This window comes from Syzygium oleosum, unplaced genomic scaffold (assembly GCF_021117445.2).
Source record: "Syzygium oleosum isolate NSW1041296 unplaced genomic scaffold, Sole_v2.1 Sole_v2.05, whole genome shotgun sequence".
In the NCBI taxonomy this organism is placed as follows: Eukaryota; Viridiplantae; Streptophyta; class Magnoliopsida; order Myrtales; family Myrtaceae; genus Syzygium; species Syzygium oleosum.
In genome coordinates this window covers 9444540-9468738 of record NW_026607489.1, presented here as the reverse complement: position 1 = coordinate 9468738, position 24199 = coordinate 9444540, and the positions used below count along the sequence as shown (strand labels likewise).

At 41.7% G+C, this 24199-nt stretch overlaps 3 protein-coding genes across 4 annotated transcripts; 2 read left to right on the top strand and 1 right to left on the bottom strand.

Moving 5' to 3' along the window:
• Window positions 1–2761: 2761 nt before the first annotated feature.
• Window positions 2762–6343, top strand: LOC115681712 (PHD finger protein At1g33420). Its single transcript, XM_030605747.2, has 5 exons — window positions 2762–3414; window positions 3980–4115; window positions 4258–4473; window positions 4602–5207; window positions 5296–6343. Exons 1-5 carry the CDS (start codon window positions 3069–3071, stop codon window positions 6152–6154), a joined length of 2163 nt encoding a protein of 720 aa, XP_030461607.1. The 5' UTR covers window positions 2762–3068; the 3' UTR covers window positions 6155–6343.
• LOC115681713 (vacuolar protein sorting-associated protein 9A-like) lies at window positions 6288–11355 on the bottom strand. 2 transcript variants are annotated; one of them, XM_056311536.1, is made up of 7 exons: window positions 10996–11355; window positions 9716–9863; window positions 9142–9312; window positions 8417–8485; window positions 8162–8341; window positions 6841–7150; window positions 6288–6654 (listed from the first exon to the last, which is right to left on the bottom strand). In XM_056311536.1, the coding sequence occupies exons 1-7, from the start codon at window positions 11133–11135 to the stop codon at window positions 6410–6412; spliced, it is 1263 nt and encodes a 420-aa protein (XP_056167511.1). In that variant the 5' UTR covers window positions 11136–11355; the 3' UTR covers window positions 6288–6409. The 2 variants fall into 2 exon arrangements, with proteins under 2 accessions (XP_056167511.1, XP_030461608.1); XM_030605748.2 differs by lacking the exon at window positions 8417–8485 and having other exon boundaries at window positions 10996–11353.
• A 9825-nt stretch (window positions 11356–21180) lies between these two features.
• On the top strand, window positions 21181–24181 carry LOC115681607 (protein BEARSKIN2). Its single transcript, XM_030605600.1, has 3 exons — window positions 21181–21343; window positions 22896–23173; window positions 23459–24181. The coding sequence occupies exons 1-3, from the start codon at window positions 21181–21183 to the stop codon at window positions 24179–24181; spliced, it is 1164 nt and encodes a 387-aa protein (XP_030461460.1).
• Window positions 24182–24199: the final 18 nt, after the last annotated feature.

Here is a 24199-nt window from a genome sequence, read left to right as displayed (position 1 = left end):
GACAATCTTGAGGTTTTTAGTGACAATTTTACCGTCAAATTTCTAAATTGGATGACACGCGGCAGCTAAGGATGTGCAAAGAAATCGGAAACCGCCCGGACCAGTTTGGGACCGCGGTTCCTGTGGGGACTGATCTGCTTTCCAGTTCCAATTTACTATAATCGGTGAGTATCGGTCCGGTTCTTGGTTCTAGGTGTGGAACCGCTCACTCGGACCGGTAATATATATAATTTTAAGAAAATGAAGACTCTAAAATCCATAATCTGAAACTCAACGCCTATTAATTGAGTGCTCGTCTTGTGTCACTTGTCTCTCTATCTCTCGTTTATGGTCTCGACTTTCAAGCTTAACACCCATCGACTCTCAACTCCTATCGACTCACGGCCACGCCTCCGACTGTTCATTATCCCCCTCTCTCGCTTTCAGTCACCTCCATTTGCGTGAAACTTGGTGAGACCAGTTCCCGGTTTCAATTTTTCGAAACCAGTCCTTAGTGGGCGGTTCCCGATTCCATGATGGGAACCGCCCACCCGGACCTTGCTTACCCCTAGTGACAGCTGACGGACGTATCAATTCGGGGCGTTACCTTCCGTTTATCACGGGTGTACCGGTCTGTGATTTTTTGTAGTATCAATCCAATTTAACGAAGGGTAAATTTATCACAAACATACTAATTCTGGATTTTTTATATTAAAAAAAGTTAGCTCGGAATGAATTTGGTTTTCGAAGACATCAACCCAAAAAAAAAACAGGAAAAGGGCGGGAGGAGGAACCTTCCCCTCGTGAAGAGGACGGAGAGGATCCGTCGCTTTCGTCCCCCGCCCATTCCCGCGCACCGCGCTTTGGGTCCGCATGCATTTTTCCCGCTAAAACTAGAGGAATAAACAAATAAACCAATCCCTTTCGCCATGACCCCCCCGAAAGTCTTTCGGGAATGCGCGCATCAATTCAAGAGAACTCTTCTCTTTGCGCAATTCGTAACGATTGCCCCACAAGCCAATTTGCTCTGTGTACATTTGAGAAGGACGGTTGAGCATTCGAATTCGAACGTGAGACGCGAGGCGTTTCAGGGATGGCATGGTGGTTATCTCGAGAGTGTCTGGGATAGCGGTTTCGTCCGCTAAATTGATAACGCGATTCTTTTGGAGAATTTATGGCGTGGCGTTCGTAAAATTCCCGCAAAAGGCATTGAGCTGAATGGTATTCCAAATTAGCTTTATTATAGATAGAGAGACAGAGGTTAAAAAAAAAGGAAAGGAAAAGAAAAAAAAACTTGAAAATTATTAAAAATTATAAAAAAAATTGTCTACGTCAGTGCCGGCCGTGTCACGTCAGACGGCCGATATCCACGTTAGTAATTTCCGACCTAAATTGGTCGGATAAACTAAATTAGTACCGATGTGATAAAATTTAAAACTAAATTGATCAAATTGAAAAGTTTTGGACTGAATTTGTACAAATGCGATAGGTTTAGAACTCTTTTTTTGTACTTTACCCCTCAAAGAAATGCAAATGTGTTATTCGCTACGAAATTAATAATGTCGGAATAATGAACTCGGATCTCATCCCACAAAAATTATCAGATATTCTAAACTGAAATTAAATCTTCCTTGTTATGCAAGAATTTAGAAGTCATTGCTGAAATATCCAGACGACACATTTTTTCTTCTTTCGTTTATTTGTTTCAACTATTAATGAAGCAAATTCAACCTAAATCTTTTTATAGAAAACGCAAAAAAGTCTCATGCCCAATTTAAAATCAACTACATCCATTCACATTTTTAGCAAATAATCCGTGAATCCCTCACTTTTCGAATTCGAATCGAAGAAAAATACCGAGTATTTCACAAATAATAATCTTTTCGATATTACAGGGCGGTGTCTCGCCCGACTTCTACTTTTTTTTTTATTTCAGATTTCGAGGCTCACAACTTTAACTCTTTTTTAAAACTATAAACACTCCAAAATTTTCGCAATATATAAATACCGACACGTAGATTTGCATAAATACGTTCTTATCTTTACAATACCTGGAATGGTATGTTTAGTATACAAGGTTTGTATTTACAGCTGGAATCCAAAAGGGTTTCTCTCGCCCAAATTAAATGCACTAAATGCCCAAAACTCTAGCTTAGCGCAATAGATCAGATTATCATCATCATTATACTACTAATTATTCAGTAACCCAGTTCAGATTTTCTACCAATTTTGTGCCCCAATCAGGATCAAACGGGTGTCTTCCATTGCTTGCTTTCCCAATAATAGAAAAAGTAAAAATGACATAAACAGTCCCTGAATTTTGACTCAATGTACAATTTGATCCATGAACTTTTAATTTGTTCAACGTAATTTCTGAACTTTAATCCAATGTTCAATGTGGTCCTTGAAATTTCAATTTATTCAATGTGGTCCCTGAACTTTTGGTACATGTTCAATATAATCCCTGAACTTTACAAAAATATTCAATGTAGTCCTTCAATTAATTCAAGTTCAAGGACTATATCATACATTTTCATATAATTGAGGGACTAAATTGAACATGTATCAAAAATTCAGAGACCACATTGAGCATTGGATTAAAGTTCAGAGATCATATTGAATAAATAAAAAGTTCATGGATCAAATTGCACATGGAGAATATTTGAATAATATAACGAATTTCATGGAATTGCAAAAAAGGCAAAGGCGGGGCAAATTAAGAAATCTAAGTGGAGAGAGAGAGAGAGAGAGAGAGAGAGAGAGAGAGAGGGGGCACCGCCAATGACGGAACCGAACGAAAAAGAAGTAAATAAATACAGCCGAAAAAGTAAAACCCTAATCCACCTCCTCCTCTTCCTTCTCCTTCTTCTCCTTCTTCTTCTTCTTCACCGCCTCTTTCCCAACAGTAGCCACTCTAGCCTCCTTCGCCTGCGACTCCTCGGATTCCTCCCCAGCAGCTGGATAGACCCACGGAGCGAAAACCTTGCCCCACCCTTCGTAAATCGTACTGAGCGGAAACGAGGGTCGGTCCCAGATCCCGCGCCCGAGCTCTGCTCTGTTTCCTTCCGTGTCCTCCCCCCCGCCCCTCAATGCCCTCCGCCATGGGAGTCAACGACTGCGGGAGGCCCTACAAGCGCCTCAAGAGGAGGGTCACCGCCGACCTCTCCGACTTCCTCTCCTTCGGCTGCTCCGGCGGCGGCGGCGGCGGCGGAGGGGAGGTCTGCGGCGGGCCCTTCCGGACGAGGGTCGCCGAGTTCCTGGGCGGCCGCGCCCGCGCCACCTTGCCGCCGTCCCCCTTCTCGTCGCTGGCCGCGTGGAGGGTGCTCTTCCGCGTCGGCGACCTGGACTCGTCCAAGGTGGTGGTCCCTCTGGACGTCGTGGAGGAGGACGTCACGAGGTCCAGATCCGTGTACTGTGACCAGTGCCGCGTCGTTGGTGAGTCTTGACTCAGTGAGTTGGGACGAGTTTCGCTACTTTCTCTAGGCGCGGGGGGTGGCTTCTCTTCTTTTACCGCTCCTTTTCTTTTTTACTTTTGATTTAGCTACACGAGGAAGGATCAGGACTGAACTCCAAAAATTACGAGATGGGTCTTTGCTAACACAAACTTCTTCGAAAATTCAAGAACCGACAAGAAGATATTATATAAAATTCTAATGTGAAAAGACTTTTTGGTGAGCCTGGCCTCAACCCACGAAAAGAAAAAGTAAAAAGTAGGAGTCTTGAAAATAACAGACCGGCGGGTCGCTGTGAAAAGAAGCAGCAGCACCACCGTTCTTTTGGGTTTGTTGAATCGAGTCGACTTGACTCGACTCACGAGTGGCGATGATGCACGCACCGAGTTAGAACACGCGACTTTCTTCTTCTTCTTCTTTCTCCACCAGAGTGTGACGATGCGGAACTTACTTGAATTTTTGGTTTTTGTATTACATTCGATGAAGACGATATTGATGCGTGTCTTTTTCGTTTTTGGTCGATCAATGGTCGGCGGTGGAAAAAAAAGGGTGGAGCGGGCATCCGGTGTGTAGGAAGCGATACCATTTCATTGTAAGGAGGTCCAACGAGACCAGTCTCTCCCAAGGCAAATGCCGCAAGTGTTGCTCCAGATGCGGCAACACCTACCTCTTGTCCGATTCCAGGTCTCTGTCTCTGTCTCTCTGTGGGCAAAGCCCCTCCGATTCTATCTTTCGTTGGGGGTCTTTTCTTGTTTTCTTTTTGACGTTGTTGATGTTGTCATGTTTGTCTGAATGTGTGTGCGCGTGATTGATTTGGTGTGAGCAGGTGCAAATGGTGCGACTGCGTGATAACGTCGGAGGATGTGGAGGAGTGGGTGTACTCGCAGCTGGAGAGCAACACCCATCTCTTGCACGGGGTCATTCACTCCAACGGCTTTGGTCACTTGCTCTCCCTTAACGGCCGGGAGGGCGGCTCAGCCGTCCTCTCTGGGCGCGACATCATGAACTTCTGGGACGGCCTCTGCACCACTCTGTCCGTCAGGTTCGTCTCCTCTTATCCTCAGGAAATTGGAGCTTTGGCAATCTCATGTGTATACAGACTTATTGACTTTTTCAATTCATCGCTTTCCCTTGGTGGCACCATATTCATCTCTTTGACTCGATGAACAGGAAGGTCAGCGTGATGGATGTGTCGAAGAAATATGGGATGGAGTGTCGATTGCTGCATTCGATCGCTCATGGCCACTCTTGGTATGGCAACTGGGGCTATGAGTTCAGTGCAGGTAGCTATGCACTGACGCTTGACGCGTACAAGAGAGCCATCGGCTCGCTATCTAGCATGCCCCTGTCGCCCCTTCTATTCCACAGCCGGAAGCCTCGGACTTCCTTGCAGAGAGTCATTGCTTTCTACCTAGCCATAGCCGAGACCGAACTCCTAACGCTACAAGACCTCTTCGCCCTCATGTTGGGTCTAATCTGTGAACAAGGAGGGGTTTCTAAGGAATCGCCCAAGAAGAAACCTCGAACTTCGAAGGTGTTATGTGCTTGGTCTCTTGACGAAGTCGAACGTGTGGAGCAGGCTATGGTGAGAGTCTTGTTAGCCGCGGTTGGTGAGGCTGGCTGGGTGAAAAGGTCTGCTCTTAAGGGTGCCTTGTATAAGTCTGCTTCTCCGGAGCTTCTTGATTATTGCCTCAAACACTTAGGAGGGAAATCAACGGCCAATGGGATGGTCGTCCAGACCCGTTGCAACAGCACAGCGAGTGCTGTTGAATTCAGGTAAGCAAAGCGATGATAAGGTTTCCTATCTTAAGTTTTGTCTTCAGCGGTTTGCAGTTTGTGTTTTCTAAATGAGATGATATGTCAGGCTCGAGACTCCGAGTCTTGGATACGACGGATCTCGCTTCCAACTTAGCCACCCATCGAGAGAGCATGTGATTCGCGACCTTAAGTTCCTGTACAGTTCTTTAATTTTTCCAGAAACAATGGTAAATTATAGACCTCAGGCAACAAGAGAGCGTGTGCGTGATTCGGCAGCAAAGCTTCTGGATTGCAAACAATTTATGAAGGATTACTCATGCTATGAAAAGACGGTTAAATCCCCGCTTAACATTCACCTTTGGTGTCATGTGGAGCTCTCAGACCATTCTAAGGATGAATTGCACCTCCCTCGGGAACTAATTGTGTTGCCCTTGAATGCAACTGTGGCTGACCTTAAAGCCGAAGTCACAAAGACATTCCAAGATGTGTATGCAATGTTTAAGTGGTTTCAAGCGGTGGGTTTCCCGGAATATGGCCTCATCGAAAATTCTCTCTCTGTTAAGCTTTTGACTGGTTTAAATGGGTCTGTTCGGGTTCATGGTAAATGCCTCTCGATGCATGGGCTCAACCGTTTTCGGATGGAGAGGGGGATAGAGAACTGGACAGTGGATTGTGTCTGCGGCGCCAAGGATGATGATGGGGAGAGGATGTTGGCTTGCGACACGTGCGGGGTTTGGCAGCATACCAGGTGTGCTGGAATTGACAATTCAGACTCTGTCCCTTCGAAATATGTTTGCACGACGTGTTTGGACTCGTCCATTCAAGCAAGGAAGGCATCAGGTTATGGTGGTAACACCACCAATATGGATTTTTCTATTTTGGGCGCAACTTGCAGGGTTCAAGCAATGCTAACTGATGATCACAAAGTTGGAAGCAATGTAAATATGTCGTATGGTGTACCCTGAGTGTAGATGTCATGTTGTATATTTAAGCGGACATGCAGTTTTGCCACCCTGAATCAGCAATATGAGCTGCTGTGATGAATGGCCTCATGATCGGACATTTTTGTAAAGAATGAAACAGATGTAAAGAGAGTACTTAGCAAGCAATGTTTTATCCTGTGAGTTGCGGACAGATTATGCTTGTCAACAAAATTGTATAGTACAATGGCCAGGAAGGGTATAATACCTACCTGTTAAACCGCTAAAATGTTTGATACATTATTCGCCTCTTCCTTCGATGCTTTCTTTGCCTTTGCGAATGCTTGTCTGAGGTGGCTGGGCAAACAAGCCACCAGTTCCCTCCAAATGATGAAATTCCGGTTTTGACAAAGAAAGCTGCCTAAATGCCTCGCTTAGATGTGTGTACTTGTTGACTACATCCTTGTATATGCCTAGCAGTCTTTCGACATCTCCAACTGTAAGTTCACCAGCTTTTGCTTCCATGAATGGATAAGTTGAACGTCCTACAATGGTTATAAGCAGCTTATAAGTAATAAAGGCAGTTGCAAAGCGAGCAAGAAAATATATGGAGTGCTTAACTTGGGATATGCAAAATCTAGATAGCAAAGCAGGAACATGAAAAAGTACATAACAATCCCTTCAGAAGAACTTCAAATGAAACATGAAATACCATTCTATGCTGAGCTTACCCTTCATAATTCTTTCTTTATCACTCATTGTGAACGAAGGACCGGGGTTGCCCTGTCTTCTCCTGGCAGCCATCTCCTCAACTGCAGTGTCAGGCTCGTCATGTGCAAGTTTAGTGGCTCCTCTAGCTGCTTGCATGTTTTCCTCAAATTCAATTTCATTGATAGATAGAGATCTGGCATTTAAGTCAGCAATAAATGACTTTGCTGAGATGAGATTTGTGAGATAGTAAGCTGCCTCAGAGACAAGTTTCGCCTGTCTTCGATATAGCTGAATAAATTTGAGGTTGGAATGCAGCTGTGGAGGATTAGCCTGCCAACAAAGAATTATTGTCATGAATACAGGAAAAAGCATCACTTCAAAAGTGAAAAGAGAGGATTTTAACCAAAATGTATGATCTTTTATCTAATCGTGTAGACTAACTACCAAGTATCATCGGCGACAATCTTCTATCTTATCTACAATGACTGAAGTTACAGAATCATTCAAAGAGTAATAATATGATAAGTCGATCCGAGTAACTTCATCTCAGTCTGACATCACAATTTTTTTGAGGACCACCAAGAACCAATAGGGAAGTCATTAAGCGGTAGCATAGCATGGATGCTCAGGATACTTGACTCGTTTGTTTGGGTGAGCTCTAGGATAATATCTAGGAAGATACTGGCCAGATATTAGGCCGCCTACACCGCAGGATAAAATTTCTCAAGGGGAGGAGAATATAAAGATGCAGTTCCTTCGTAACCAGCAACAGCTCAGAAGGTGGTTACATTCAACTGGAACTATATCTCCTACGTTTAGGCGGTCTGCTAACATTCTGGAGGTTTATGAAAGCTGGTCCTTTTAAGTTTTGACAGCATCTGGAGGTAATCTTTCAATTGTTCAATCTAATCAATCGTGATCCATTGGGATACTTGAAAGCATCACAACAAGTCGGGATGATTATAATCACCGTAATAGGAAGACCGACAAAAACAAAAGTTATCAATTGAAAGAAAAGCTTCTAAAAGTCTGACCGTGAGGTGAGACTATGTCTTACCCATATTTTAACAGCGCCTCCATTGATAAAACCATAATAATCAATTTCATTGAACAAGCATACTTCCCTTTTGATTAATGTCATTGAACAAGCAATACTAATTCCATTTTAAAACTCGTCTTTTAATCAAGAATAGCTTATGATAAGTGACGAACTGCACTCATGTTTACCAGGTATTTAGAAAAGAGTACTTCCCTTTTAATCATACACACATACTCGACAATAAGTACATATATATAAAATAAAATATTTATTGGCAGAAAATATTACCAATAAGAGCTTGCCTTGAGCGTAACGTATATAAGAACTGGAAGAAAGTCATCGGCCCCAGCTAGTACATGATTTTCTGATATTGATGCATTGAGCAGCAAATTGTTGATGACCCTACAGCAATTCATTATGCACAGAAGCTTCTCCCGGGGAGCATGGAACCTGTTCATTTTTTGCAGCTCCTTCTCTGCAAGCTGGAAAGCACAAAAATTATAGCACTAGAAGTATTAGGGAAGCAAATGCAGTTATAATGATGAGCAGTCTAAGACCTGATATAAGTTTGAATTTAACCCATACTCAAAATAGTTGCTAATGATCTGATTCCAGGATTTTCCTCTCTGAAGCAGAAAACTATTAGTAAAGAGGAGTCAATAACAGCAATGTCTAAGCCTTTGCTGTAATGACCAAAACAGAAAAAGGAATTGGCCATAACTACGGCTAGAAGTCATTTTTTATAGTACGGTGACTTCATAAGGGCAGACTTAGGAGGGATTTGTGCTGTCCAACACCTTATCAAAGCCTCTAACAGTGCAACAATGACGTGCTTTTTCTATCTCTATTTATTGATCTTAAAACTGTCGGTATTGTTGTGGGGGACATTTAAAGTCATCGCCCCTTGTGGCCCTATTTCAACTAACAATCTTCTTTGATCCTTTTACCTCCTCAACAATCACATAAAACTATTAGTTGAAGAGAACCAGAGGACGTAAACAATTGAGCACATTGAAACAATAAAATTAATGAACCCATACTGGAATAATCATGCAAATCAGCAAACTGAAATAGTTTCAGCTTGGTTTTAGTTTTTCAACAACTATAAGAAAGGCAAAACTAAGGTAGATATTTTACGAAAAGAGGGAAAACACAAAACAGCTAAGATCTTCCAGGTTCCAGGGAGTATCTATATGGAAACAATCAGGGTTCCTATTAATATCATGTATTGAGTAACACGCATAGCAAATTTCCAAGAAAAAAGCAGTAGTATCACACATACCAACCATGACGCTTCATTTCTGAGAATAGCCGGTATATCTAAATGCTCAGGCCTCAAGAAGGTCTGCAATAGCGAAATTTTCTCAGCAATCTCCCAGTCAACTTTTGAATCCTCAGGAGAAGAAGCAAATGTCCGAGAGAACAGCTTTGTCATGACATATTTTTCCAATCCCTGCATAGTACATAAGAGTGGAGGTTACAGAAAAAAAAAAAAAAAAAGAATATCAACTATAGAAGTGAACAATATGTATTAGTTTTGAGCAGACTCGGAATTGAACATAGTATGCCTCCAGATTTCATAATTATAAGCACCAAGCTCATCCATCTGTTTAATAATACCTAGAAGACATTCAACTTCCTTTCATAAACAAATAGTGAACATAACAACACGAGGTATCCCAAAGTGAACTTTGCAATCAGGCTCTAAAGCTAAACTCAAGCTATTCCTAACAGAACGGTCACAGTGGACTTTTGAACTCAATCATCCACATAAACTGACCCGCAATTTTAAGTGGATGGCAATATAATATCTTTTGATCAACAAAATAAAAAAGAGGATAACTGAAATACATTACCTCCATTGCACAGTCGATTTCATTGTCAGAAGCACCTGCCCAGAGAGGATGATCCCTTAATGCACCTTCCATCGTCATAAAGAAGTCTTGCACTTTTTTGCCATCATTTTCAGGATTTGGAGGATAAAACGAGAAGGATACAATGAAGCTGCAAAAAACACATTCAATGAGGTAAAAGAGTTAGAAAACTTTGGAAGAAGTTGCTCAAGGGAGTAGGGTCTATCTGGAGTAAACTGCAACCTCAAAACAGGAGCCAAATCCATCAAAAGGCACGTCTCTTACTGCGGAAGCACTAAGAAAACGAATGCTTCATAATTAAGATGAGAAGTACATGATGCTAGAAAGAAGCTTTCATCATGCCGTTCTCTCAACTCTAGTCCTATGAATGACAGACACCTGATATCCAAAACTGAAGTTAAGCTAATCGATGTACCAAAAACTATCTGTTGACGATTTAAGAAAACAATTGATCCAGGCAAGCTATTGCGGATGTTTTCTTTGAAAGTGATTAACCTTCTTCTAAAGTCTCTTTCTTTCAATATCCATTGGGCTGGTATCAGTCCTCCCTTAATACTTTCCTTGGACAAAAAGCCTCAGTCGAGTACGGTCGGGTGCAACTTAGGGTACTAGTAGCACAAACTATAGGCAAGTTGCAATGCTGGTTTACTCTAGATGCAACACGTGTGTTCCTCCTAGTCTGTTGGACGAAAAGCTAAAAAACACACCCAGAAAGCAAAAAACAGTCTGCACCAAGAACTACAAGGACCCACATTACAGGTAACAGAGAAGAGGTTCCTGTCAAAAAGTTAAGCCCCCAAAACCCCCTAAGAGAGTTCAGCTTGACCTAGGAACATGAAACATTATTCAAATAACATTCACGGGCTTCTCCAGTGCTCCTAATCACTCCTGTCCTACGCAATTCTATCACAAACCACTGAACCATGAGCAGCAGAACATGCTAAACTCGGCATTTTGCTAGAAGTTAGTCCAGCAATACGGTAAATCAAGGTACAGAGAAGGCGAATGTTTCCAAAAATCAAAGGCTTCCACAGTCGTCGGCTTTTGACCGATCCAATCGCTCAAACTCACGACGAATATCATAACCACAAGTACCAGAAAAAGACAAACAGGAATCAAGAACTACGACAAACTAAAATCGAAAAAAACAAACATGCTTCCACAAAATGAACTCTGGTTAAAAACGAGCAGACTGTGCAAGTACAGATTGAGCTGAAACTGCCACTGGAATCGCGAGAGAGTGAGGGAGGGAGGGGATGGACCTCTTGATGGATCGAACGAGATCGAGAGAAGAAGGGTTGCGCATCCTGTCGAGGAAATCATAGAACTCCATCGAGGACGGAGACGCCAGCGACGGCGGCGGCGGCGGGGGCGGCGGCGGCGGCGGGGGGGTCGGCTCCATGCTTTCAAGCTTCGCAGCTTCGAAGGCCGAGACAGGAAAAAGAGGAGAAACAACGCCGGAGGCTTCCGAAATTCACCGGTTCGGAGAAGGCGAGAATGGCGCGGGAAGCAACGAGCTCCGATCGCTCTTCCTCTCCTCCGCCGCCGTCGAAGTCGGGCCGCACTCGCGATTCTGGTTTTTTGATCGGATGCTGAGGAGATCAGACTTTGCGAAGAAGAAAAGAATACGGTTGAGACCGATGGACCAGAGGAAGACTGTTAGGTTCGGCACGTGACCCGAGCCGTGCCTTTCGAAATCACGGCGTGCTTAAACGCGATAATGACCCAAACAGTCCTTAAACTTTAGCTCGATGTATAATTTGATTCATAAATTTTTAATTTATTCAATATAGTTCTTGAATTTTTAATTTGTTCAACGTGATCCTTGTACTATATGAAATTTGTTTAATGTAATCTCTGAACTTGAATTAATGAAAGAATTATATTGAACATTTTCATATAAAAAAGTTCGAGGGCGACATTGAATAAATTAAAAGTTCAGGGACTATATTGCACACCTGGTTAAATTGAATGATCAAATTAAAAGTTAAAATATCACATTGTATATTGAGCTAAAATTCAGATGCTGTTTGTGTTGTTTTTCCCTAAATAAACAAGGGAGAAAAAGAGAGGCTCTTATTGACTTTTTCATGAATTCCAAGACTTTTATCTTGACCTTATAAAAACCATATGATGATTTCTTGATGACTTTGCTTAAATTTTTAAAGATTAAGAATCCGTCAGTTTCGCAGATAATGAACGATTTTGAAAATTAGTTTCTTAACAATAGCAGTTTGTATTGCTTGAAATGATTAGCTAAGTAGAAAGATTTTCATTATCGACGAACATTCATTCAGTTTTATAAGCGATATAAATGATCGTTTTTAGGAAAATAATTATCAAATCATTCATTTTCTCCGAAACAAAATGGAGCTTAAGAGATGATCAATAGCCTCACCTTTTTCTAAAAAAGCTAAAAACATAAAAAAAAAGCAATTAATAAGTCACTTACAATGGACTAACCTTGTGTATATATAATCAAACTAGTCGTGAACCTGTATTTTACACAGCACTTAATTATGCATGTATATGGTCATAAAGTATTTTTTTGTGAGAAATAAAATAAGTTGGTAATTAAAAAAATCATAGAAAAGTCAAATATCTAACTCAAATAAGAATAGGGTTTTTCGCGATATCAGTTGGTAATTTGATCGGAGATAAAGCACCTTAATCTTTAACGGGCTCTTAAGTAAGGCAAATAAAAATTGGTTACTCTATTAAATGTCAATAAAATTTTTTAAAACAAATCAAAGTGACGTTGGTAAGCAACTTAAATGAGACTCGGTAAACCAAAACTAGTTAAGTAACCTAATAGGAGAAAAGTTAGTAAGTCATACATATAAAGGTTGGACATATAAGAGTTAATAAATATAAGATGCTTGTAAGATAGACAAATAAAATTTAATACATAATATCATAAGTTCATAAATTGAAAAAACTATATAAACGTTATGAAGTAATTTAAATGCTAGTTGTTAACCCAAAATCAGTTGGTAATTTAATTGGAAAAATAGTTGGCAAGTCATTCATATACAAATTGGTAAATTCACAAAAGAGTCGGTAAATTTAAGGCATTTGCAAGAAAGACAGATAAAAATTGATAAAAAAGAAAAGTTGGTAATTCACAATCGTTAAAAATGGTTAGTAATTGATGAAAGTATCAATAAGTTACTAACAAATTATACCGAAAACGAGATGAGCGGTAAACTTTTTTGACTAAAAATGTTTTTCCACTCATGAACTTTTTCAAAGGAGAAAGATTCCTTTCTTTTTTATCCATCTATATCTACTACTGCAAGCCCTTGTCATTTTAGTTCAGCAAGAAATGTCCAGCTGCGTGAATGATGCTGACGATGAAACTCAGCAAAATTCTTCCCAGGACACTCTCACTTCTATCGTTAAACCATTGCAGATTGTGGAATTTTGAACTTCTCCATCACATATTTGAGGAACAATACTGTTATTGCATTCATCAACCATTTTTGCATCCGAGGCTGATCCGATCTGAGCAACGTCTTCCTGGAATCACGGCCATGTTCTTCCCCCCGAAAACCGGGTTTCCTTAAATAAAATGCAACAAAGCTGCATGGTTCATCGCCCTGGTTTGCTTACAGAACACAGAGACAGAGAATAAATAAATGCCTCCTGGAATCACAAGTCAATATACTGTGCACAAGGTTGGAATTTGCAGTCCATGTACTAACTCTTCGCCCAAAGGCTATTCCCAATCACTAGCCACACAATGCAATGGCAGAAAGTTCAGAGTCATCTGGGTTAAAACTAAAAGAGCCCGTGCATCCCAATCTACTTGTAGAGGTTGTACATATCAATCGATCAGAGAGCTACTTGGACATCCAAGAGGAACGAACCCCGCCTTGCCTTGGCATGAAGTGCTAAAGCTGAACCGTATTGGATCCTCGAAAGCAACGCAGTGCCTTCTCTTCAGTCTAGTCGCCGGAAATTTCCAACTGCGAAGTGTGGCAAAACTGGATGCTCACTAAGCTACAGTAATGTCGCTGCAAGAGTCGATGATCTCTTCCCATTCATTGATGTAAGTACAGGCCTTCTAGCATGCTTGGAAGTCCTATAGCACAAGCTACATACCTCATGGATTTGGCCACCCACTTGCAAACCAATGACTTTGGACTTTCTGCAACTTTAATTAAGCTCATCACACACTCTTATAAATTCAATTCTGTATTTTCAACCGTTACCATTCATCAAATCCTTATTCTCGCTCGCAATGGACCTATTGAAAACTCGTAATCTGATAAAATTTCTAGAAATCAGCATTTGAGGATTCTTTGAGCACTCCTTTGTTCAGGAGTGTCGCGACCTCCCTAAACCGGCCCCGCCGCCTAAGGGGTTAGGCTAATGGATTACTAAGTTAAACCTAGCTCGAGCTCTCCCAAGCTCATACCAATTCGCGACTTAAGTTAAAGTTATTAACATGGAAATCAATTTCACCTAGGAGTCGCCACTAATCAGTTTTTGGTGGGTCGATTAGATACCCAAGCAAAGCAGGGGAGAAATGCTTTACTTCTACGAACCAGAGATTCAATGGGTACGGGGACTTGATTACACTAATTGACCAACTAGTGCCCTTTCGGTACCTAATCTTGCTCAATTCACCACCTAACGTGTTCACACTAACTGGGAGTTTAAAAAATTCATTCCTAACCAAGCTAAGGGAAGCAACAATCACTACATGAACCTAACATGCATAATCAACCACATGCGAGTTTAAATTAAACATGCAATTCAAAGCGTGCGAATCAAGCGAGGAGCAATCAAACATACGCTAATCACACAAAAAGGGAGAGAAAAGCAATTCTGAAGCCCAATTTCCAATTTTTGGATTTTCGAAATTTTTCTATTTTTTTTTTAATTTTCGTTTTTTATTTAAAAAAATAATAATTCCCTAAATCGGCCTATGCTCGGTTTACGTGAACATGAAACAACTCAGAATATGAATATTACGAGAACCGGGCTCAAATCAACCGTTTCAAGATCGAAACTTGGTTTGGGCATTTCGTCGAGCATTTGGTGTGCATTAAAATGCCCCAAATGGCTTCCTCGAGCCATATTCGTGGCCTTCAATCTTACTCCGTGTGTAATATCAAGTGGAACCAAAGTATCAAGGTTATATTATCACATGCAAAGAACAAGATTAGCTAGAAATCACAACCTAAAACGCACGAGAACCAAGTTGGAATCGGCCTCCAATATGTGGGTTCGGGCTGCTTTTGCAAATTTGGGTTTAAACCCAGGTCAAGCAAACCTGTTGCATGCCCAGGTTTAAGCCCCGACACTCATCACGTGCAAGATCTATGGGAAACATCACTTCATCTGAGAGAATATACGTAACATCTACTTTTAAATGAAACAAACATCATGGAGAATGATCAAGCGAACACGTCGAAACAACCCCCCCAAGAAGCATACATGCATGGTTCATAATGACTAGCCATGAATCAATGTGGGTTAGCTTGGCTTTTGACTCAAGTTGCAAGCGATCTCATGGTTCACACGGGGCTTCAAAGACCAAACCAAGTGGATCTCAGCCTAATTTGTACACCCATATAACATTCATCAAGCTCACGAAGGTAGAAAACGCATGCAAAGAGGAGTAGCAAGTCAAACATTTAGGGCTCATGAAGGAGCTCTAACACTTAGAAAAATTCCAGCCTCAGAAATCAGTTCTCTGGGCTGGTTTTCTCTTGATTTTTTCATAACTAAAACATATTCAAAATTGAACAAAAATACATGTAGGATACTCACCTTGCTTCCTAGTTTCTCTTTGAAGTATCCCTTGGCCGAGGGAACCAAAAACCTGTCTTCCAAGGGCGCGGGGAACTAGGCTTCTTCAAACTGGAAAATGAGATCTGCAAAGAAGGAACTGACAACGAAGGTTTTTGTTGGTCTCCAAAACCAGAATCAACGACCTCCTTTTCTGACTAATTTGACACTAACCCAAACTAGATGTATTCTAGTTTAATTTTCAAGTCACAGGTATCCTCATATATTCCTCATGTCTCTCAAAAACTCCCACTTTCCCTCACCAGTAACCGTCTGACTTCAACACTTAGAAGATTTCTGGGTTTCTCTCTTGACCCGAGAATGGGCTGCTTTTCGAGGGGATTTTGGGTGGCTTCCCGACATCCATTTGGGGCGTGCGACCTATGGTTGGAAAGCTCTTTGAATCTAGTTCCACTCTCTAGTTGAAGGTTTTGGCTAATTTTGGCTCCAAGTTTACGAAAATCTCACTTTCCTCTCCAAAAGTCAGTCTGGAACTTTTCTGGGTTTATGCTTTTTTTGAGTTGCGTCTGAGGGTGAGTTTTTGGAACGACCGTGAACTCCCTTCCTCTTGTCTCATCCCTTTATTTTTATCCCCCAAAAGAACGTGCTTCAGAGATCCTATCCATCAAATCCAACCCGATTTTTAGCCCGTGATTGCCCACTTACCAAGCCTGCAAACTGAGTCTCTTCACCAACTTTCTGACTCCAGAATCATCATAATTTGCAGCTGTTGAGTGAGCAGGTTTGACTGAGATTATCACGTGTCTTCAGCAGCTTATCCCTTGCAAATTTTTGTCCATTTGCACTCCTAATGATGGTCTCACACCTCGGCCAGAGTTCACGCTGATCGGCTGGCTGAGTAGGATATGGTGGGGCCACAAATTTGGCTACTCAGCAGCCTCGAATTGAGACCAAATCGTGGACCGGTTTTTGGAAGCTAATTTAAGTGCTTTAATCCATTCATTTGGTCGGAATTTTTGATCAGTTTGAAATTTGAAGTATATTAGTTTAAGATGATAATCAGAATTTGCAATTTTCCATGCCCAAGTTTGCAGGAAAGTCCCTCAAAATTAGCCACTTTCTTGTCCGAGAATGCCCGATTTGAGCCAATTTAGTCCTTTTGGCTTGATCTGATCAATTTTACCTTGCCCGTTTTCAATTTCAAGCTTGATTAGGGGTAAAAATGATGATTTAAGGGCTTGGGGGCAAATTTTACAAATTTTGCGATTTGGTCCCCCAACTTTTGGAAATTGTATTTTGGCCCCAACTTGCTGGTTCATTTGCAATTTGATCCCTCAGGTCTCGGTTAGCTACACTCGAATCCTTGGCCCTTGCTCTTCCGTTTTTTTTTTTTTTTTTATAGAATAATTCCAAAATATTTTTGTGGAAAAACAAGCTCCAATTTTTTTTTGAAAATGATTTTTGGGCAAAAAATTTAGGTGTCAACAAGGAGGCCAAATCAAATGACCATGCAAAATGGGGCACAGTAATTCAAGGCATGAATGCAAACTGTTGCATCTCATTAAGTCAAACTGATCAAAGTTGCACCATCCAATATAATAATCTTGGCCTTTCTTCTATAATAGCTCCATGCAATGAGGCTCTCATCGTGGTCATGTCGGCGTGGTTATTTCTCACTAGCACGTGAAAGTTTGAAATAGCGAGCGAAAGATCGCTTCACAATCCAGTAAGCCTGCGAATTTGGGTTGCTTCCAAAGGTGATTTCGATGATGATTTGACCTTCGAGCATTAAATGAATTAATTCGAAATTGTGTTGTATATTCTTTGTTGTCTCATCGGGTCAATGACGAGCACGATGCTTCCGTTGGACTTCATCCCATTCTAGATGCCATGCGTGAATCCGACCATTTCGTCATGTAATGGCTGGAAGATGATCAATGAGAGATGGACACAAGGCGGGGCGGGACAAGGTTCACGTCCTGCCCCGTCGAGACCTCTACCAGTTAACCTCCGGCCCATGCAAGTCACGGCCCTGCGGGGTGACCTCTTTTCCATGCCCATATCTATGATCAATGCTCAGTGCTTTTTCGATTTACTTTCCCGACGGCTAAAATGCATATTGGATTAATATTGCTTGAAACGTATCGAAGTTACGGTTTTTCATTTGCACAAGTGCAGAATATAAGATCATATTCAACATTAATAATAGACCCTTATATCACAATATATCGATTTTATGAACCAGTCTTATTTACTATACCTAGCATTTCTCCATCTCCAAAGAATTTCTATTGTAAAAGTTCTCATATACAGCCTTGTATGTCAATTTTATCTCGAATAATTTCTTTTACATAACTATTATTCATCTAATGTAATGATTATAAATTTGGTAATGATGGTTGAATATCAAAGTACAAAGAGTAGCACGTTTCATAGCACGTAAAACGATAGAACTTTGCCGGTTAGAAAGTAGAGCAGAGAGATGGACGAGGGAAGTGGAATGCAACCTCGAGACCCTCAACATGAATTTAGGGTTTAGGCCGTGGACAGACACAATCGTGAGAGCGCACTCAGTTAAAATTATCCTCGTGAATGCCTAATGGATTATGACTTGCTGGCAAAGGAAGAAGGTGGTCAAGGTTTACCGCAACATGAAGTTTTTTGGATGTGGGAAACAAAATATGACTCCAAGTAGGCAAAATTATGTTATTGTTTGGCCTGCATATACGATAAATATACTACGTGGCTAATAGTAGGAGTAATGAGGATCGAATGGACTGTACCGAATTACTTTGAATTTATAAAAAGGGTCGTGTTTTGCTTCGTTCCCGATTGATGGGTTACATGCATAAAGTTCACCCGTATGCAAACTTAACTGAATATATGTTTCTCCTGCATTGACCTCCGCCGCAACTTGCCTCATCGTCGTGACTTGCTGCCTTTTGCCTCGTTCTTGAGCCCATAGGACTAGCCGCCGTGGCCCCGACGTTCGATTCCCGTCGCGGCCATCCTGCATGTGTCCGTGTGATGTTTAGGTGACGTGAAATAAGCTGCAAATGATTTCCCAACCCAGATAGATCGTTGAGAGGCTGAAGCAGGAGAGCATTTATTAGGGCAAGCAGCATTCTAGGGACCAAGTCATGTGGGAGACAAGCTAAGTCTACATTTTACAAAGAGAAAAACCCTACTCACAGCACATCCCTAATAACTCTTACAGAATCAACTCCGCAAGACCATGGGAACCTTTAATATCATATGATATACTATGGTGATATATATTCTCCTGGAGGGTTCAGTGATATCTAATATATAATCATGCAAGAACTAGGATGCGTGCTATTGAATCAAATGTACTAATGCGAAGGTCATACCCATCGCCCCACATGTGCAAGGCTCAAGCTATGGCGACTGCGGCTCCAGCTGTCGATGAGATGTGTCCATCTTGTAGCGCCGCACAAACATTTACCTGATAAAAAGATGGATCAAGATATTTTTCTAAAAGTAATTAAGAAAGTTCGTAACACCTAACACATTCAGTGGTTGATCGGCGCCATGGCCATGCTAAGCTCCAAAAAGCAACTTACCTATGATAAGAACGAAAATCATACCTAATTAAGTTGGGCATGTCTAAAATACATGAGTATCTCGTGAGGGTTGTTCTCTCTATACAACAACAATTTTTCCAATAAGTTAATGACACTAACGTTCATTATCGATAACTTTCAAGTGAATAGAGAAATATTCACGGGATTATTGAAAAAAACAATCCAATTAAATCAAGACAAAGAGCGGGGGCAAACATCTCGTCCGAATTGTCTCGATACGATAATAATTTTGTCATGCAGTAACTTTTAATGTCGACTTTTGAAGTGAATACAACCTTATATAAAGTCTTAATTTGAGTTAACTAGTGTGAATGATCAAATTGATATCCACACACAATAACATTGGCCGTCCAATCGAGCGCGAGAATCCCAAGGACGTTTAGTAGCTGTTTTTCCAAAGGTTGCTTTGAGAGCAATCAAATATCCCCATAATTGAATTCCCTTCTTTATGCCTCGGGATCGTTTAAGGGTTTAATTTAATTCCATTCGGCTCGTTCGTTGCACTTCGACAATGAACAACTCCAATGTCTTACGGTGGCGCGTGGATTGCATGTCTCCCTTTCTTAATTTTGCTGACGTGTATTTCACTTCTTGAATTATTGGTTTTTTTTTCTGCTAGGTATGTATTGTCAATTTCGTGGTCGTATATTTCACTGCACACATCGCTTAATGCGAGGCAGAAGCCACTTAGACCATGTTTTTTCACCACATAGTTACGAAATATTAACGTCTGTAATTGGCTGTGATATAACATCTATCTATTGAAAAAATGTTTTGCTCATGGCTTTCTTTTATGATGAATATCGAAATAATGAGTTCTTGAATTACTAATTCTCGTCCTACTACCTCTTCCGGGCTTGGATCCGGTCTCCATTTGCCGTCTTATGAAAAAGATGATGACGCATTGTCATTTTACGAATGTGCTTAAACACACATTAGGTAAAGAAATTTGGAAATCCTTAACACCTCCAATCACCACTGCCAACGGCAACCCCAATTGTGCTGTCATCACTCTCCTCTCGACGTCCATGCCGAGCGCTTGCTCTCTCTCTCTCTTTCTCTCCATAACTTTGAGGTATTCATTTCTTTATAGTATTGATCTCGAAGTCTAGGTAGAAATTTCTTTATAGTATGGATCTCTCTCTCGGTGAGCCAGCGCTCGTATTAGTCGTTGAAGTCACCTTGTGAGGTATGACACTTTTGCATGAGGTCTGTACATGGGTTTGGCTAAAACTTCGTCATATGTTTACAAAGTGCTAACTCTAAACATTGTGAGATGGGTGCGAAAGGGACATTGAATCTAGTGATACTGAGTATGTTATTCCCTTTTAAGATTTCAATGAAAATGCTGAGATATAAAACCCATATGGTGCTATCTTACATCAACTTTAAGTAATCATAAGATTTCAAGATCAAGTCACTCCTACAGAGTTATCAAAGTGAATGTAAGTTCGCGGTTTGATGTTGGAGGATAACGTAAGAACATTTTGTTTGGTCGATCGAGAAGTACCCTCTTAGAGTTTAACAAAAGAAGAAGACATGCATCGATGGATTCCGAGGTTTGGAGGGAGTGCTGAGATAATAATTTAACCAGACCCAAAGTAAATCCCAACAACGTGTGAGTTGACATTAGCGTAACGTAATTAGGACGATAATCGGTGATGTTGGCGTCCGCCCACGCTCTGCAGGAGCGAGTGAAGGGAGAGGAAATGGGGTTATCCAGCGGATCAATAACTGCAACCTGAGAAATTTCTTCGTCACCGGTCATCAAGCCCTAGGGAGACTTGCTTTACACGATATCTTTAGCCATGCCCGCCGGCGTAGTCACCGGCCGTCAACACTTCCTTTTGCCTCATCGAACATATATAGACCCCCCTCTCTTACGTGCAACTGACATTGCTTGCTCTTGCGCACATTCTCGTTCCCATTTCATTTCACCAGAGTTCATTAGCTGCAAGCATCATCTCTCTCTCTCTCTCTCTCTCTGCAGAATTAGGAAAAAATTTATTCTTGTAAGTCCTCAAAGAGAGATATATTGAAGAGCTTCGCTGCATCGGCTTATCGTTGTGGGGTTTGGCTCTTATGGCTTCGTCCAGCGGCAGTGTGCCTCCTGGGTTCCGGTTCCACCCGACGGACGAGGAGCTCCTTCAGTACTACCTGAAGAAGAAGGTGTCGTTCCAGAAGTTCGACATGGAGGTGATTAGGGAGGTTGACCTAAACAAGATGGAGCCTTGGGAGCTTCAAGGTAATTAATTTAAAGTTAGTTGATCAACATGCATTGGTTTTTGTTATAACCGAGGTTTCGTTTCTCTTTTTCTGAGCTAGAACTAAATCATCGCGCAACTTCGAACCATATGGTTTAAGAATAATTTGACTTAAATCATATATTATTTTATTGGACCATTCATCAATTGGTAAAGTTCTGAGGTGATGGGTTGTTGAACCCAAAACCTTAACACCTCGAACTATATAGTCATTCTCCCTGAATGAGTGGACGACGGTCCAATAGTATCTGTTTTTGGCTCAAAATCCTATGGAACATCGCATCTCTACCAAATAAAGTTAACCCTCACCACAGTTTAATTCCTATTTGGAAATGAATATGTTGCTTATTTAGAAGAATTCTTACATTGACAGAGGAAACTCATCGTATATCTCATAATTCATGTGATTTATAGGCACCCTTTTCGTTAGCACGACAAAAGCCACGTGAATATTTGCTTAGCACTGGCCCAAAATCACGCAAGATTTTCTTGAGACCTCACATGAATTTGGCTGTTGTGTATACACAGCAAGAGTAACTTCTTGCTTGCATGAATCTAGGGCTTGTCTGTGGACCGCCTTAGTCGCTTTTTTCCTAGGGCGTACATTATTATTGACGAGGAAGAATATAGTTTTTCGTAATATAGTTACCAATATACAAGAGCACCTCGAAGTCAGAGTACAGTAGAAGTCAGCTTAAGCTGTGCATCAGCACTCCACAGGATCTGTAGTTGGGCTTGGGGGAAGACATTCCTTCTTTAACTAGTGCAATGGGAAGAGTATTTATCATGGCCGCATTTGCTGATTGCAAGCACTTAGTTTACTATTTCCATGATCAAACTAGTCATCGCTCTCAAAGGGAAAGCAAGAAGTTTGCTTCCCCGTCAAACAATTGAAATTTTATCCGAATTTCAGAAAATTGTGAAAAGACTATATGTTAATCTACATGTCAACATTTGAGTAGTCATGAAAGTCTCAGAAGTTTCGAATTTGAAAAAAAAAGTCAAAATATGTATGTCGCGAGACTTAGATTAAATAGAAAAGGGCAATGTAAAAGTCAATTTAGATGGGATTTTTTCATCTACTTGGAAATGCATGAACAGGTTTTCTAGGTGACTTAATCGGTCAGAGTTTGACCAAGAACCCGCCAAAACGGTAGAACTAGGTTGACCCAGATACTTCTCCTCCATTTAATTACTGTCTATGAATTTTGAGAGCGAAATCTTCCAGTCCTGTTGCATGTAACCTTACAATTACCCTATGCTAACTCTTATAGGAGTTGTATTATCCTATGAAGGGGAGTACAAATTTTCATATAGACCGACTCTATAGGACAAGCTTGCTTGACAGTTTCCAAAGACGATAATCCACGTCCATATATGTATATTTATTTACATTAGTCAATGCAATCTCTCTCTCAAATGTAGATTTCAAGTGAGTCAACCGCCCATCCTTCTCAAGATCTAGTATTTATAGTACTTCATGTACCGTCAATTTTGGTAATTAATTTTACTTTCTCGTGGTTGCACCCATAGAACGATGCAGGATCGGATCGACGCCCCAGAATGAGTGGTACTTCTTCAGCCACAAGGACAGGAAGTATCCAACCGGCTCGAGGACGAACAGAGCGACGAATGCAGGGTTCTGGAAGGCGACGGGGAGGGACAAGTGCATAAGGAACACACACAAGAAGATAGGGATGAGGAAGACCCTCGTCTTCTACAGGGGACGGGCTCCCCACGGCCAGAAGACCGACTGGATCATGCACGAGTACCGGCTCGAGGACGGCGATGACCCCCAAGGAAACTCTAATGTGAGTTTCCACTTCCTTAAGCTCTCTCCCTCTCTGCCTTTCTTATCGTGATGTGCAATTTATCTGCATCCCATATTTCTTTCTGTGATAAGCTGTGTTTACGTGATCTTTTCCAAACAATTATTTAGGTAGTGAGGTATAAACTTACGAACATAAGTAGACCTCGGCATGCAAAAATAATTCATACTTTCATGGTTACGATCATGCGCGATAAGAGTTAGTTAAAATGAAATCGAAATCTCACGCATGCCGAATTTGTTGATCTCCTGGATGCTCCATTGCCAGGAAGACGGGTGGGTGGTGTGCAGGGTGTTCAAGAAGAAGAACCTCTTCAAGATCGCTGGCAATGACAGAGGAGGTCAAACCAGCGCCGGCTCCGACCAAAATCACCACCACCAGCAACTCAGCATCAACAGTACGTCCAACGCAACCGCCCATCAACCTCGCTCCTTCATGCACCGAGACCACAGCCTCTACCTCCACTCCAACCACCTTGGCCCATCGACGGCCTTCGAGCTCAACAAGCCCGAGCTTGGCCTCCACTACTCCTCCTCCCACCACCTCCCTCAGTACTCCCTCTTCCCTTCCTCGCAAGCCCTGATGCCGACCCCGAAGCCCATCGGGTACCACGACTACACGGCCCTTCAGTCAACAGATGCAGTGGCGCCGCCCGTGATGCTGAAGCAGCTCATGTCGAGCAACACGAGGGATCAGTGCGAGAGCGGGAGCGACAGCTTCAGGTACCAGAACTGTGACCAGGGCCTTGAAGTAGGGACGTGCGAAGCGACGCAGGAACAGATGGTCGGAGCGAGAGACGAAGCGGGCATGAGCGATTGGGGCATGCTCAGCGTCACTAGCGGTGCTCATAGTCAGCTTGGGAACCATAACGAAGACGATTCCGGTTCGAAGGGTGTGAGGTTTGAGGACGGGACGGCCACGACTTCTCTGCACCCGATCAACCATCTGTCCTTGAGGGGCGAGATGGACTTTTGGGGTTACGGCAAGTGATCGCTTTCTAATCTGCAT